The 15,682-nt window shown below is 42.6% G+C and overlaps 1 protein-coding gene and 1 long non-coding RNA gene across 5 annotated transcripts in view; one reads left to right on the top strand and one right to left on the bottom strand.

Annotated features, from left to right (window-relative positions):
- Positions 1-15,682, top strand: part of LOC109302526 (phosphatidylinositol 3,4,5-trisphosphate 3-phosphatase TPTE2-like) — a 44,143-nt gene that overhangs the window by 17,545 nt on the left and 10,916 nt on the right. For 3 of the 4 annotated variants that reach the window (XM_019524091.1, XM_019524089.1, XM_019524090.1), the window contains exons 3-13: positions 1,387-1,464; positions 2,690-2,737; positions 3,646-3,807; positions 6,817-6,936; positions 9,333-9,432; positions 10,813-10,876; positions 11,294-11,358; positions 12,022-12,082; positions 13,030-13,111; positions 13,805-13,893; positions 15,029-15,090. In XM_019524091.1, coding sequence (XP_019379636.1) covers positions 1,387-1,464; positions 2,690-2,737; positions 3,646-3,807; positions 6,817-6,936; positions 9,333-9,432; positions 10,813-10,876; positions 11,294-11,358; positions 12,022-12,082; positions 13,030-13,111; positions 13,805-13,893; positions 15,029-15,090 — 931 coding nt within the window. Of the gene's footprint in view, positions 1-1,386; positions 1,465-2,689; positions 2,745-3,645; positions 3,808-6,816; positions 6,937-9,332; positions 9,433-10,812; positions 10,877-11,293; positions 11,359-12,021; positions 12,083-13,029; positions 13,112-13,804; positions 13,894-15,028; positions 15,091-15,682 lie in introns of those variants that run through there. The other variant, XM_019524093.1, reaches the window with a different exon arrangement.
- The window catches only part of LOC109302529, an 18,988-nt gene continuing 9,918 nt past the window's right edge, over positions 6,613-15,682 (bottom strand). Inside the window, exons 2-3 of the long non-coding RNA XR_002098828.1 lie at positions 11,652-11,654; positions 6,613-6,624 (exon numbers count right to left, since the gene is read on the bottom strand). This is a non-coding gene — a long non-coding RNA (uncharacterized LOC109302529). The remainder of the gene's footprint in view (positions 6,625-11,651; positions 11,655-15,682) is intronic.

Below are 15,682 nucleotides of genomic sequence, written 5' to 3'. Positions count from 1 at the left end.
TGTGCTAATTAGCCTCCACGCATGACTGGAACCAGGTGTGCTTGTCATGAGTCCTGGGATGCTCCAAAAATTTACATGTAGAGGAGGTGCAGGGCAACTTGGTCCACTTCATCTCATGGAGGGTGGGGCCACACTAATCATATGTGCCAGACTGAGAGAGGGGGTGACAGAGGGATTCTGGCTGTACTGTTTGGGGCTCTGTTTGAAAATGTTTGCTACTGGCTGTGAGCAAATGCTCCTAAAACGAATTATACCCCCCCCCCCCCCCAAAAAAAAACCCAAAAAACCCCCTGGCCCTGGAAGCAGTAACTGGGGTCTTTAGTAGCAGTGATTCCTTACCCTGGGGATCTTCAAGAGGAGGTTAGATAAGCATCTGGTTGGGATCATCTGAACCCAGCACACTTTCCTGCCTATGCAGGGGGTCAGAATCAATCTATTGAGGTCCCTTCTGACCCAAACATCCATGAATCTATGATTTGGGGCACTTGTGGCAGAGCCCCCCTACCACCCAGTGGGGGGTAATGGGGATCATTCCCCCTCTGCCCTCCACCTGGGACCAGTGTGGCAGCTCTCGCATCGTGTAGGTGCAGCATGGCTCGGCAGGGCTCAGCACACTATCTGGGGTGGCTCCAGCAGTCAGCTGGAACCAGGCAGTGCACTGCCCCAGTGGCCCTAGCTTGGAGGCAGTGCCCTACTGAGGCACACTGCACCCATGCCATGGGGGTGATGCAGGCATGGCTTGCTCTGGGCTACAGCAGGACATGGCTCCTGCTCCCAGTGCTGCCATGCCTGCAGTGGTGCTGGGAGCAGGGTGGGGCTCTGCCCTGCTGCCACACCCCCGGCTTCCCTCCCTGAGTAGTGTTGCCAGCCTCTGCTCTGTAGTTGCTTTGGTCTCTAAATAGATTATTTTACTCTGGTCTCCCAACTTCTTTGATTTGGTTGCTAAACTTCCTCTGAATCGAATCTGCTACCAAAACTTCGCACAGCACTAGAAACTAGTCTTACTGCACTCCTTACAAAATTTTTTGAGTCTTTCCATGGTCTCTTATGAGACCTCTTGCTGCTTCTGGTACTGTAAGACAGTTGGTTACCCTTTTTAATGTTGCTACCTAAAGGTGAGAGCTTGCTGTTCACTTTCTTGATGTGAGTTTTACTGAACTGACCTATAAAACATGTGCCTTCTATTTCTAAGAGCATCTTGCATGCAATCATTCTACAGTTCTCTGAGGCTGGTGTTAACTGAACTCAGCATGGCAGTGTCTCTGCTTCTGGTGACAGTCAGGGAGGCAGAGCCTTGGCCCATTATGTTGGCCTATATCACTGCTGTTCATCCCTCCAAGGACCTGTAATGCCCTAAGCAAAGCACTTGACTTGTTTCCTTAACAGTTTTGAAAAGCCACCAGAGGCCAGCATAAAGATTGATGATGGCCGTGATGAAGATGGTGAACCGGACAGCTGTATCAAGTAAGTCCTGTGGTCTCTAAAAGGAGTCTAAGTCTACATGATTCTAGTTTTTAACAAGAGCATCCCCTGGTAATACCTTAAATTGCAGCAGAATTGTATAATATTCTAATAGTTTCACGTGGGAGACTAAAATTCTGCTGTGATCTAATTTGCTGTCAGTGCTCTGATCAACTGGATCTCTCCGGTGTTGAAGGTGGTACTACCTCTGCAGTGTCTCTTGGTATGAAGGTGGTTCCTCTATCCTTGACTCTCCTGTTGCTGCTTCATCATTGAAAGGACTGGGAAATACTGGTGCAAGATGCTATGCTATAGCTGTACAAAGCATCTTACCAGTGGCATCAAGCAGTTGCTGTATGAAGGCCATGATGCATTTAATCATATGAATAAAATGCTGGCAATATAGACTTCAAAGGAATCTTATTGCTATATGAGGCAACTGAGTCTTTAAGCCTCAACTAAAATGTAACTTAAGTAATAACTTCTTGTAAAACATTTTTTAGGGCACTTTATGGTTAGATGTGTAAGAGTACTTTTCAAAAGAGTTTCAAAGACTGATTCCAATAAAGATATTGCTAGAATCTTTTTGGGTCAACATATCCTGAGCCTTAAGTCTATCAGAACTATTAGATTTTTTACTTGGAAAGACCAAATAAGTTCTCACTTCATCTTTTTAAAAGATGATCTCAAACTTTCTTAAAGCTAAAACTTCATATTGCACTGAAACCTTCTTTACAAAGGCAGTCTGTGCTGGTAAGATGCTTCTGGTTAGTCATTGAACAAACATCTTCCTGGCTTTATAACCTACTGGTTTGTTTACTATGCTTAACCTGTAATTGGACTACTGTTAGTTGGGTAATCACTAATTTGGTGCTACACAACACTAAGTCTGCAAACCGGTTTATCTCTTGGAATACTGTACACATGAAAACAAATACAAAATGGGAATTGCATATCTTTCAGTCCCTGCAAACCTGCTTCTAGGGTGTGGCTAGGGAGGTGTGCAGCTTCTGCTTGATGGAGAAAAAATCTTGCTAGTAATTCCCTTATAGAAGGTTAAAGCAAAACTTAAGCTAGCTATGCAACTTTACAAGCATCATGTATATTACTTTAGTAGCTCTCTAGATGATTTAACTTGATTGCAATAGTGGTGTAAAAGTGACTTAAATACAGTTGCTCGTATGTCAGAGCCATTTAACTTTTAATTTTTTGTTGCTTTTTTTAACAGGGATATTAAGACACAAATTTCTCCGTTTGTGATGTCTTTTGGATTCAGGTATGGGGTGGGTATATGCATATATAATACCAGTATAGATGGGGGAGAGATGTAAAATACGCTTCTAGCCATTTTGCTGTAAAGCAAAATATCAAATCTTGGCTGTGCAAAACTTACTCTGAATAAAATTCAGAATAGCTTCTTGGGGAAACTCTTCTGTTAGCACTGGGAGGGAAGAGTGAATGCTGATGGAACTATTACAAGTCTCACAAGGCAAGTCTACAAGAGCTGCTTCAAGTGCAATAGACTAATTCTGTTGCACACTTGGCACAGGTTTTTCCTGCTGTGCTATATGCAGTTAAATTGGTCTACAGCACACTAGCATCACAAAAAGCACGCACCAGCACTAATACTGCACCATAAGGATCAGCATTGCTGTGTAAGTTTTTAGTATCTGTAATTACAGGTACTAAAAACATAATGCATTGTAATTATGGCACGTTAATGAACACATAGATGCACCCAAAGAGACCTCACCAAGACAAGTCTAGGCTGTTTGTCTTTTAAATAGAATGTAATTCTATCACTTGGCTAATGATTGACATCTTTGAGTCAGGTGCATCTGTAGTTTTGGACTACACTAACTCTTGGCTCTTTTGAACTTGCTGGTCCCCTGCTAACAGCTTTCACTTCCAGCTGCTGAAGTAAAGATGACTTGACCACAAAGAGTGGATGGATGGCAGATGCAGGCTCATGTTTTATTTTGGATGTAGTTTCATTAATTGCTTTAATATTCCATCTCTAAACTTGAGAGAATAAAATTAACTAATTGATAGATTAGTGGAGAAACATAGTGTATAGTTCATTTTGGCTACAGATGGGTTATAAGGCTAATTTTAGAAATTGTCGGCAAGGCTATGCGCTTGAAGATTAATGTTCTTGTATCATTTTCTTCATTTGTCTTGTAGAGTATTTGGTGTTGTACTCATATTTGTAGACATTGCACTTTTGATTGTGGACTTGGCTGTTAGTGACACGCAAAGGAACACTAAACAGACCCTTGAAGGCATTTCCCTGGGGATAGCACTCTTCTTCTTTGTTGATGTTCACCTGCGAGTATTTGTGGAGGGGTAAGATTCAATGCCCATGGGGCACTTTTTTGCTTTCCCATTAAGCAGACATGGATACCTAGAGGGGTGTCACCCAAACCAGACTCTAGAGGGGTAAAATTGAGGTGGCGCTGCTCATTCTCAGCTGTGTGTGTGTGTGTGTGTGTGTGTGTGTGTGTGTGTGTCCACAATGAGACAAGAGGATCTAGGGCTGCTTATGCTACCATGATACAAATAAAATTGCTTTATTAGGAATGAGCAAGCTCTCTTCTTTCTAGAAAGTCTTCCAATGAGTTGCTTCAAGTCTTGGCAAGAACCCTAGACATGGCAAGCATAATAAAAGCCTTAGTCTATCTGTCCATAATACTCTGGGCCAACTGCATGTGCTGTTGAGAGTGCATGCCAATCTGGCTGCGAGGCCCCAGAGCATTACAGATGGAGGGAACTGCCAGGCCACTCCTTTTCCACACCCTGCCTTCCTCCTTCCAACAACAGCCAGCAGGGAGGGAGACAAGTGGGGGTTCTGGTGGCAGTGCCCCTCTGCTGCTGCTGCTGGCCCCAACAGCTGGCAGAGGAGGCAGGTGGTAGAAGGGGAGGGAAGGCATGTTGTGTGCAGCTGGGTGGCTATGCAAGCTTCCCTCCTCCCAGGAGCAGGGGTTAGGGAGTGCATGGGGCCAGATTTTGGGGGGGGGTGCATAATGGCTTCTGGGTGGCAGTACTCCATCCCTGCCTGCTGCATTCCCCCCTCCATTTCATGATGGGCAACTTGCTAGTTAGTAATAAAAATACACTTGGAGGCACCTCCATTCAGCCATGGACCTGAGAGTTGGGTACTCCTGAAACTACTTTCCTAGTTGCTTAGGTAGAGGAACTGGCATTTTTGCCCACTTTTCTAAATTCAATAAAATGAATGATGGCATAGAATGCTTATTTAACAGACATGTAAGTTTCCACTAGGCTGACTTAGTCAGACAATGGGCAGAAGTTTTTTTTTTCTCTTCTCAGTGGGACGTAAGTTTTGCTATCTCACTTGAATACTTTAAACTTGGCTATCCTCCATCTGTCCTGACCTCTCCTCTCAACCATCTCTTACTCTTGACTTGCTTAGAGTGTTAATAGCACTCTTCTGTGGTAGTACTTGGGTCCACATGAAGATCAAGATACTTGAGGTATGAGGTCCTGGCTGCTTGTATGAGTATGTCCTGAGATCTTGCATCTGTAGCTCATGTACCTGGTCTGTTCTCAAACAACAGAGGTGGGGCTTGGAGGATGATTAAAACAATTTGAACACACTACTACAATACAGATTACTCTGCATAGCTGATTAGAATAGAGTTCACAGGGCTTATGGAGAGCTGCTCACTGCATAAGAAGTGACGAGGGAGGCTGGAATAAGTCAGCACTGTGCAGAGACTCTTGCTAGCTCTGCAGTAAAACATAGAAGCAAGATAGCTGGCTGACCAGTGAACTGTGCCGTATTGGATCCAGAACCCCTCTCTCTGTCTTGAGCTACCTTGCATTATTGGATGGCTGCTGTGCACAGCACCATATATAATGAGAAGGGAAATCCTCTGCCCTTGCTTTTGCTTAGTACAGAGTAGCTATACGTCACAAAACACTAAAGGTGCACTGATATCAATGCCATACTGAATGGCACTGAGTTTAAAAGGAAAACTTAACTTTATTGGCTTTCTTTGGCTGATGTTGCCAATTTTTATATTTAAAAAAAAAAAGCCTTCTGGCTGGATCCCCTGGATGCTGCATGCATACTGCAGCTGTGTGCATGGACATGGTGAGGAATACTGCCAGGCAGTATGGAGAGCAGTGCCATGCAGGTAAGTCTGTGGAGGGGAAGAGGCATAGGTGTGGGGGGGGAGGGTGCAGATCAAGGTCCCCACAGCAAGGGGGTGGAATGGGGCTAGAGGTGCTGCCCAGCCAGAGCAATGAATTGAATCCCAGAGCAGGACAGAGCCATGGGCAGCTCATTCTAGAGGTATGGGGGAGAAGAGGCAGCTCCCTGCTGCTGCACACCTCCCTAGAATAAGGGTGTGGGGGGGCATATGCCCCTCAGACTTCTGCATGCAGCAGAGGTGGCTGCCCATTGCAGGCTCAAGGCTCTCTTCCCTGTTGCCTCTGCCCTGGGAGCCATGTGTTGGCTGTATGTCCTCTACCCATCTGGCAGCAGGAGCAAGTTGTGCCTCTCACTGCCAGGCAGGCAGGGGATGCATGGCCAGCAGACTGCTGTTCCCAAGGCAGAGGCAGCAGGGCAGAGCCCCAAGCCCATAGTGGGCAGCCTGCCTCCACTTTTGCCCCACTTAGCTCTGCTCCTAAAAGCATCCCCATGCTTGGTGGTGGTGGTGGCACTTGAACTAAAGCTCACATGACCAGTTTTAATTCAAGCACCCCTACTAACATTTTTTTTTAAGTGCTTGGATCCCCTGGACAACTTGCCTAGAGCTCTGTCCTGCTCCCTGCCCCTGCCTCTGGTCCTATTCACTGACCTGGCTGGGCAGTGCCCTCTGCCCCTGCCTCACTCCCTCCCTTACCATGGGGAGCATCAATCTGCCCCTTACCTGCAGGGAGCTGCTTTCCATGCTGCCTGGCTGTAAATCACTTGTCAGATCAGTATTGGCTGATTTAGGCCTGGTGAATAATTGGCTATCAGTATCGGCCAAGAAAATATTTATTGGTGCACCCCTACAAAATGCAGGAAGTGCCTTGCAATGATAATCTTCTCCCATCTGGAAGGTCTCTAGCAAATCACTTGACTGGTTAAGCACTCCCCAAAGCTTTGAATCCCTTTATGTGGACTGCTCTGGATATCCAAGTGCATAATTACTGTCAGAACCAACTAATGTTGAACAGTATAAGGGTAGTCTCTTTAAATAAATAAAAACAAAACTGTTAGTTCCTCCAAGAAGAATACATAATACTGGGATAAAACAAACTGGAATGATTCTTGGCAACATGATATACCTACTTTGTAGTATTTTTAGGGGGAGCATCTAAAACTACCCTCTTTCTCCCCAGCTTCAGAACCTACTTCAGATCCAAACTGAATATCTTGGATGCCCTCATTGTTGTGGGAACTCTGTTGATTAATATGGTGTATTCTTTCTCTGGCTTCAGTGCAGCAGACAAGATCCCAAGGTAAGTGTTTGCTATACTTGAAGTGAGCATTAGAAGGATTTGCTGGTCTGGGGAACAGCAAACTAACTTGAACATAATTAGAAATATAATCAAGGCTTATGCTGGCTACATGTGGTGGGGGGGGACAGTTGGTTCTTAGTTGTGCCTTTTGGATTAGGCACTGCACTCTACAGAAATACTCTGCCTCTTATTTAAAAGATTACAATTTAACTAAACAAAAATGCTTCTTTCCCAATGCTGTGGGAGTAATAGAGTGAAAAAAGTATATAATGTCATTGACTTCCATTTCAGGATGGAAGACTTTTGAGGAAAAGAGGGTGAAGGGGCAAATGCAGAGCAAAGTTGAAGCAGAGACTTCTCCAGCTCCTTTTTTCCCTGCTTGTCTCTTACAAATGGCCAAATAGATCCAACTTTCCCTGTCTAGGGTTAACTAACCCTTGTTCCATGATAAGGCCCTTGCTTAAGCAAATGGGTATTCAAGGGAGCAGCCATCCAGTAAGTGGTGCTGGCTACCAGCAGACATTCTAGCCTGACAGACAGGTGAGTTAACTCCTAAGAGTTACCTGAAAGAGTGCATGCAGGCAGGCTGGTGAGAAACTTGAGGGGGTTAAGAACAGGGAGATGGACACTCTAAGAAGCAGAAGGGAGACTAATATGGGCTGGAGAAGCCTGCTGAATTTCCTGTGCCCTCCAGGGAGGGATGCCCAAGGCTGCCTTTCTGTTAACTCAGGTGCCAGGATGGAAGATGAGACTTGAAGGGTCCTAGAAACCTGGAGCTCTGGTGCAAGGTGAATTGAGTCTAAGCTGCCTGGTGCCAAAGTAAAGACTTATCTTTTTGTTCCTTTAACTGCCTACTGGCTTTCTGGAACAGCCACCTAGCACTTGTAATTGGATTCCTTCCTGCCAAACTCCTGTCTTCTGACTATCCCCCCCACTCCCATTGGTTAAGCCTGGTAAGGTCTAAAATGTGCACAGGAAGCAGAAGCTTGTACTCAAGGCAAAATTTGACTTAAGTGTGTATGTTCTATTCTTTCCCACCTGTGGCACTTAAACAAATGTAGGTAGTGATTTTTGCTACTCACTACATTCAACAATACCAGAACTAGGTAAGATGCAAGGAAATTGGATTGTAGCTTTGAAGCGACAAAAGGACTCTTTTACATATCTTGTAAGGAACTTTGTGCAACTCATTCCTACCAGATGTAGAGGCTGAGAACCTAAGCAGACTTAAAGAGGATTGGACAGATCCATGCAGGATAGGCCTACTGATAGTTTTATTAAAGATTTTTTTTATAGGTATAAGTCCCAAACTGGGACTCCTAGATCTAGAGGCATAACAGGGTGACTGCAGCATTTGTTCTTGCCAGCAGTGGCTCTCTGCCCCTTGCTTCCCCAGTCAGCACCTGGGGCTGCTATCCTTGTTGCCCTCTTTACCCTCTAGTTAGACTATTAACTCAGCCTCTGAATACTGGAAGATGTAAGCAGGTCAGTCTACATAAACCCTTCATAGATGTTCTGGGAAAGTGTCTGCTCTGTACTAGTATGAAGAAATGCTGGGCTACAAAGAGGTCATCCTGGACCAGAACATGGGTCCACCTTGTGTTCTTGACTAGTGACATTTAGGAGCTGCTGCCCTAAGTGATATACATAAGGGTCTTCTGTGAGAAGTTGGAGAAATTGGTTTTGGAGAGTGTTTGTTTGTTGCTCAAGCTTTCCTAAAACCATAGAAATCAACATCTTTCTTACCACTTCAGAGTTTAATTCTTAACTTCCTTGTAAAAATTTCAAGTGTTTAGTTAACCCAAATGGATGAGGGATTAAAGGTGTGGACTCTAGCACTGCTCCACTGCTGAACTTTAGTCAGCAGACAGCCTTTTATAGGAGCTAGAGGCAAACATTGTAATCTTATAGCCCCCCTCATAAGTGCAGTGATTTTTTTTTCTTTTCATCAAAATGATGGACACTAAGCCAGGCCATAATGAATACAAGGAAACAAGATAATCTAGTTCATTTCCAGAAAAATTAAACTCTTCTGTAACAAAACACTCTGAAGTAGTTTAGCCTTGTAACTCTATTTGGAGGGAAAGATTACCTTGACAATTCTTTCCCCACTCCCTGCTGAGACAATTCTAGATCTTTTTTTTTGTTTTGTTTGTCTGTAATTTAAACATGTAATCATTTTAATAAATACCTAGGGTTTGGGGGTTTTGTTTAATATTTATACATGCAAACTGACTAAACTCATGGAACTTCATCATGCCTGCATGTTTAAATCTGAGAAAGTGGGGGAAGCCTCTTAGAATAAAACCCTATTAATATCTCAACTTGAAATAGGACTTGTTCAGGCTTATTCCACTACTAGGCTAACTTTTTTCCCCCCCCCTCCCCCCTGCTAGAATGGTTATCTTCCTTCGAGCTCTGAGAATCATCATTCTGATAAGAATATTTCGCCTAGCCTCACAAAAGAAACAACTTGAAATGGTGACCAGGAGGATGGTAAGTTAACTTAGTAGCATGCTGACAAGCAGTGGTGATGGGTTTCTTTGCTTTTTACTATTTAAATAACAAGTGTTGCGAGAAGGGATAAATGAGCTCTTGTTGTCCTGCCTCCTTTGCCTATCTCTATCTTGTACTCGTGCATCTAGCTGGTCATAGCCAGAGGTGTAACAAGGCATGCAGGGCCAGGGGCTGCAGCATCTCCCAGCTGCTGGCATGCTGCTGCCCTGGTCAACCCACCCTAGTTAAGCTACTGGGTGTAGCTAGTCTAAAATAGCATGCTATGTGCAGACCCAAAAAGTAGCAACAGTAATCTCTTTCCAGAAGATGTAAGCTGTTACAGTGACTGGAAGAAAACACACAAATATCTAAGAAATGCTAGGATACTGAAGGTGGACCACTTCAGTGTGTGGCTTTTTGAGAAACTACCTCTATACCAATGTAGCTGTAGCCTTCTTAAATTTCAGAGTTAAACTGAGCAGTCCAATGATGCTAAAGTGGTGCTATGACTGCTTGTTGCTGTTGGCCAGCTATACACTTCTCTCAAAGCAGACTTCCTGCTGTAGGTGTGAAATAAGGAGTTTACAGTTTGCTGTCGAATACTAATTCTGTGATTTTTATTAAAACTTGTTACCCTGTCTTGTTACAGTTCACCAAGCTTGAAATATTGTCCCCCAAAATTTTAACATAAGATGTTAAAGACTATTTAATAGTCTGCTCCATGCTGGATTTCCAGCATGTTGGAACAGGCTCCCCACATGTATGTATCAGTAGTGCAGAGCATCTCCACACTGAGCAAATGAACTAAAGCTCATCAAATGAACTTTTTATTTCAAAATACCTCTCCACCATTCTTTCAGTGTGGGGATGCACTGCACTGCTTATGCATGTGACACACACAGATGTTCTTAACACTGCTTGCTAATTAAAAATGCCCAGTGTCATATCAGACATGCATGTAAAAATGCCCAGAGTTGGCAATATGCCCATGCCATTGTCCTGCATCAGTGTAGACTAGGATGAGTGTGTTTGTTCAGCAGTGTGATCAAGTCGATCATGCCTCTGGGAGTGTGCATTCAGCTACCTGTTCTTGTTTTCCTTCAGTGAAGCTCTTGCTAGCTGCTGATTTCCTGAAGTCTTGTGTGGACAAGGCCTAATGAAGCATTGACTCCCCAGTGGGAATGCGAGACCCAACTGCTTTACATAGTCCCTCACACACTTTTTTTTTTTATGCAGGGGACCAGAGGCTTTGTCTCTCACTAATTATACTTTCCCCTAATAATGGAAATTGGTCTAGAAAACTACCAGTATTACAGATAATCACAAGTCTACTTGGGGTTCCTGTACTTGCTTCTATGCATCTGTTTTTTCCCCTGACAGGTCTCGGAAAACAAAAGGCGTTATATGAAAGATGGCTTTGATCTGGATCTCACTTACGTTACTGGTATGTACGCTTAAAGCATGGTCCAGTTCAAACCTGCTGGCACCTCCACCCACTGTTCTATGCCTAGCCTTCTGAACAAGGGCATGCGCGACTGGAGCACTGTCTACCCTGAGGAGCAGAAATGGTCCTCCAAGTGGATTGCCCATTATGTAAAATGGCTAGTGCAGGAAACTAGTTAATTTACACGTTTTTGTAATTACAAAGGCACACCTAAAGCTTGTGCCACACAATGGTGCTTGCAGCAAAAGTTCTTCTCTTTTTATGATGTTACCTATAACTAACTTTGGTCTTTAACATTAAAATGAGTGCCTCAGCTCTTGAAGCTATATGGCTTTTTGCCTTAAGTTTGAGACATTAGTACTACCAGTTTGTAGATCTTCTAATGTGTGGCTTGTGGGATGTTTTTTTTTTTTTTAGACCGTGTTATTGCAATGTCATTCCCATCTTCTGGAAAGCAGTCTTTCTATAGGAATCCTATAGAGGTAAATCTTCTAATCATTCCTGACTTGTGAATTAAGTTTACAGAACTGAATTTCTGTACTCTACTTCCTATCTCTCTGCTAGGATACTATGGATTGGATGAGAAATCCTAAACTCTCTGGGTGGTCTTATGGGCTAAAACCGAAGGCTTCTTTTATGCCAGTACCAAGTGAACATATGAACAGTAAACTTAACACAGTATCTTGTGTTTTACTCTATTTGTTTTGGCCACCTCCTTGTGGTTATGGAGATCTATCTTTGTAACTTCTGAACTTTGACTTCTGCTTCCAAAGACCTTCTGAGGTGGTGTCTCCTTTTTTTTTTCTCTTTTTCTTGATGAATATTATGGGCCTTAAACTATCCTTCTGGCTAGGGAGAGTGAATAAAGTGCAATCATATTGCATTAAATTCAATCTTACGAATACACAGGTGTACAGTTCCTTTAAAGGAAAAGCAGACTAATTGAGTAGTAATGCTGAAGCCAGATAAAAGCCTGAGCTATTGCTTCATATTTAAGACCTGAGCTTCACTTTTTCAGACATTATGAATGCAGTTACTGTACATCCACCTTGCTTAAGGTTGAGTGGCAGCTGTTGTAGTGTTACATGCATTCACACTAATAGTTGAGCTCAAATAAGTCTTGACTGTCATCTTTCTTCTTTTAGGAAGTTGTGAAGTTCTTTGACACAAAACATAAGGATCACTATAAAATCTACAACCTCTGCAGTAAGTCTTTAAGAATATCAGCAAATAACATGGGTTTTCAAGCCAAGTTCAGAAAGGTTTAATGTCCAGGGTATGTGGTATGTCTGCCTTCTGTACTGAGCTTTACTACTTGGAGCATCCAGTGTTGAATGAGACTATGTACCAATGTTAACAAGGTATGTCAAAAGCATCCATGGTATGTTGGCTTTCTCAGGGAGAAGGCAGAGTAGACTGATACTAACTAAGTAATAGGAAAGGTCTGTGAGGAAGTATTGGATTTGCTGAAGTCAAAGTTCCCCTTGACTTCAGTGGGGCTAGGACTTTGATCCCTGCTCTTATTGATAACCTGGGTGGTACAAAGGGCTGTTAAGAACCAGAAACTGTTTCACTGAAACCTACTGGTAGGCTGGAGCTTGGGTGGGTCTTGGGTAGTGGATCTCCAACTCTTATGAAGAACTGCAGATCCAGCTGAGGTGGTTGGATATTATTTGTATCTCCAGTTTAAATGAAGGAACAGTAAAATGGCTCCTCTTAGTTTTGGCCATTACAACCATGAGTCATCCCTTACTCCTGCCCAGGATTTAATTGGTAGTCAAAAGCACTGTGCTGTAGCCCAGAGAGCTGGAAGGAGTGTGGGCTTCTGATCTGGAAAGACCCTGAATAGTGGTTAGCCCAAAAGCCCACAGATGGCTCCTACCACCTGGTCATAGACTAGCCAACATTGGGTTGGACAAACTACTAAAAATGGAAAAGCTCAGACCAAAGGACCATGACCTGAAAGCTGGCTTACTTTTTTTCACTTTCATAATCAAGCTTTCTTCTTTATTGGCTTAAATCCTAGCTAAAATGTTCATACTATACTATGGTGCTAGATCCTAGTATCTGCTAGTTATGCACATTCAAAACACAGCTTAAGTAATTTGATATTAACTTCCTTATGCCAATGAAGTGAGAACTCTTTCTTGTAGGTGAAAAAGGCTATGACCCAAAGTACTTCCACTACAGAGTAGAAAGAATCTTCATTGATGACCACAATGTCCCTACTCTGGTGTGAGTAATCTTTCTATTCTTGGGGGTTTAAGACCAAGCTAGATAAAGCCTTGGCTGGGATGATATAGTGGATGTGGTCCTGCTTTGAGCAGGAGGTGGACTAAACTTCCTGAGGCTCCTTTCAACCTTAACTTTCTACTGTTCTAAGCTTCCCTCATTTCACACTGTACATGCATTCCTGGAAAATGGTGCATAACTTGAATTTTTGCATAAAAGGAACCCACTTTACATTGGAATGTATCCCTATTCATTACAAAGCCTTGACTTTACTGACACCAAGACCCACTTCTGCTACTCTTACAAGACCATCCTGGTACTCGCCAACAGCAGACAATACACAAGCACAGGGCACCATCATAATGGTGATGGCAACTATAGAAATGTGTCTTGCAGACAAGGAGCAGATCCTCGCAGACTATACTTTGGGGCACATCACTCCCACAATGCACTGCACAAAGCAGATGACTGGGCTCTCACCACACTGAATACATAAGAGTGAATTTACTTTGCATATAACACGTTTTGGTATTAAAGGGTCATCGCATAAGAGCGAATTTGCACATGCGGAACCTGCACAAAGCAAGGGAAACCTGTAGACTAGTATTTGTCCCTCCTTTGTATAGTTTTTTGTTTGGGTTTTTTTGTTTACTGTAGGATGTAGAAATGGCTCTAACATTCAGTGCTCTTATCCAGGGACATGCTGAAGTTTACTGCCAGTGTCCGGGAATGGATGAAACAGGATGAAGAAAACATCATAGCAATTCACTGCAAAGGAGGCAAGGGTAAGAGAATGCTCTATTTTCTCAAGTAAGAGGATCAAAGATGCAATAAAGTACTAACATTAGTGGTAAGAAGATTCAACTTAATGAGTCTTTAATGGATCAAATTGCAGATTGAGGCAAGTACTACATGAGCATGGGATAACTTGGATGTCTCATGGTCAGATAAGTTGCATGCTAACAAATCTCTGCTCCTTTCATAGAGGTCCTCAAACTCTTTACAGAGACCAGGATAAAATTTTCAAAGTTGTACAGGAATAAGCCTCGAAGTCTGAACAGTTTAGACTACATTAAGAAGTACTGTTTTGCAACAATTGTGACTTCAAAAAAAAAAAAAAAACTCCCTTGCCCCTCAGACTGGACAAAAGATTTCTTGAAGGCTAGAACTGCTGGTTGTAGGACCCAAGCAGCCCTTTGGACCAGTTCTCAGTCCCAGGCTATTGCCACTGCAAAGACTTCTATATCATGAGCTTCACTAAAACTTTGCTTATAGTGAAGGTTTGCCCACAGGCATTATAAGATACTAAAATTGACTAAAGAAGGCATTTATCAAAGCAGCTGTCTAAAACTGTCCTTTGTTAACATGCCCAAACTTATCAATAAAGTTGAGCTGTACTCAACTTTCAAAGTTCAGCACTCATGAAAACTTTTTATACTTAACCTTAAAAAAAACAAACAAAAAAAACAACCCTCTAAAGATGTTTGTAAACCAACCCCTCCTTCCACCATGACTGGCTTTGAGTGATCTCCTTACTCTCTCAACAATCTGAAGAACAGACTGGTATCGCCACTCTTTCAAAGCAAGACTCTTCTTGCTTGTAGTGCTGGGGCATGACTGATTTACTGAATTGTACTTTGAAAATCATCATTATTTTGTTAATGCACACCCCCTTTAGAGCAGTATCTGGATTTTTCTCAGGAATGGGCTTAATGAACTTGCACCTAAATTTACAAGCTTAACTTCACAACTGAAGGATTTTTTTTTTTTGTGTTCAGTAACTTTGAAATCTGCTAAAAGATCCTAGCTTCTGGTAACACTTGGAGTTCTAGAAATAACATGTGTAACTTTGTTGCCAATCATGTGCAATTTCAGGTACCTTGATAGATAAATTGGATTTTTCTTTACTTTTTAATGCAGGCAGGACTGGAACAATGGTCTGTACCTGGCTTATTGACAGTGATCAATTTGAAAGTGCAAAGGTATGAAACTGCTGATAGAAGGGTGTCTTTTAATTTTAAACCAAATTTAAAGTTAGCAAAGGATGAGGTATTTCCTGAGTACAACGATGCTGACTAGGGAGATTCTCCCTGTGAATGGCATGCCTCATTCTGCATTACAAATAAACAACTTTTTTTTATCAAGATGTTAAACCTTCATTACTCAAGGAGATGGAAAATAGTTGGGGGAAAAGCAGCTGGGAAGATCTAAAAGAGAATGAGCCATGCTGGGATGACCTGTCTAGGAGCACTTGACCTACATTCAGCTGTTTTGCATATTCTCACTTCTTTTTAAAAGAGTGATTTTTTTTTTTTTTTTTTAAAGCGTTTACTTTCTAAAGTCTATTATCTTTTATATGAGGGTTGGTTTAGTTTGCTTGGTTTACTCAAAGCTGAAACAACTTTGAATGTCTGTCATCTTCCCCTCTTTCCTCCCCCTCCCCAGTCAATCTGTTGCTATTGGCTAACATCTACAGAATCAATACACATGGTATCTTGCCTGAAACTCTCAATTGTTTTGAAGAACTGATTTCTTTTTCACTTCCACTTGATCAGGAGACTAGGATGCTCACTA

Source organism: Gavialis gangeticus, unplaced genomic scaffold (genome assembly GCF_001723915.1).
Source record: "Gavialis gangeticus isolate Ggan-Ray unplaced genomic scaffold, GavGan_comp1, whole genome shotgun sequence".
NCBI lineage: Eukaryota > Metazoa > Chordata > Crocodylia > Gavialidae > Gavialis > Gavialis gangeticus.
The sequence above is the reverse complement of the archived record's forward strand: the minus strand, read 5'-3'. Positions and strand labels throughout refer to the sequence as shown.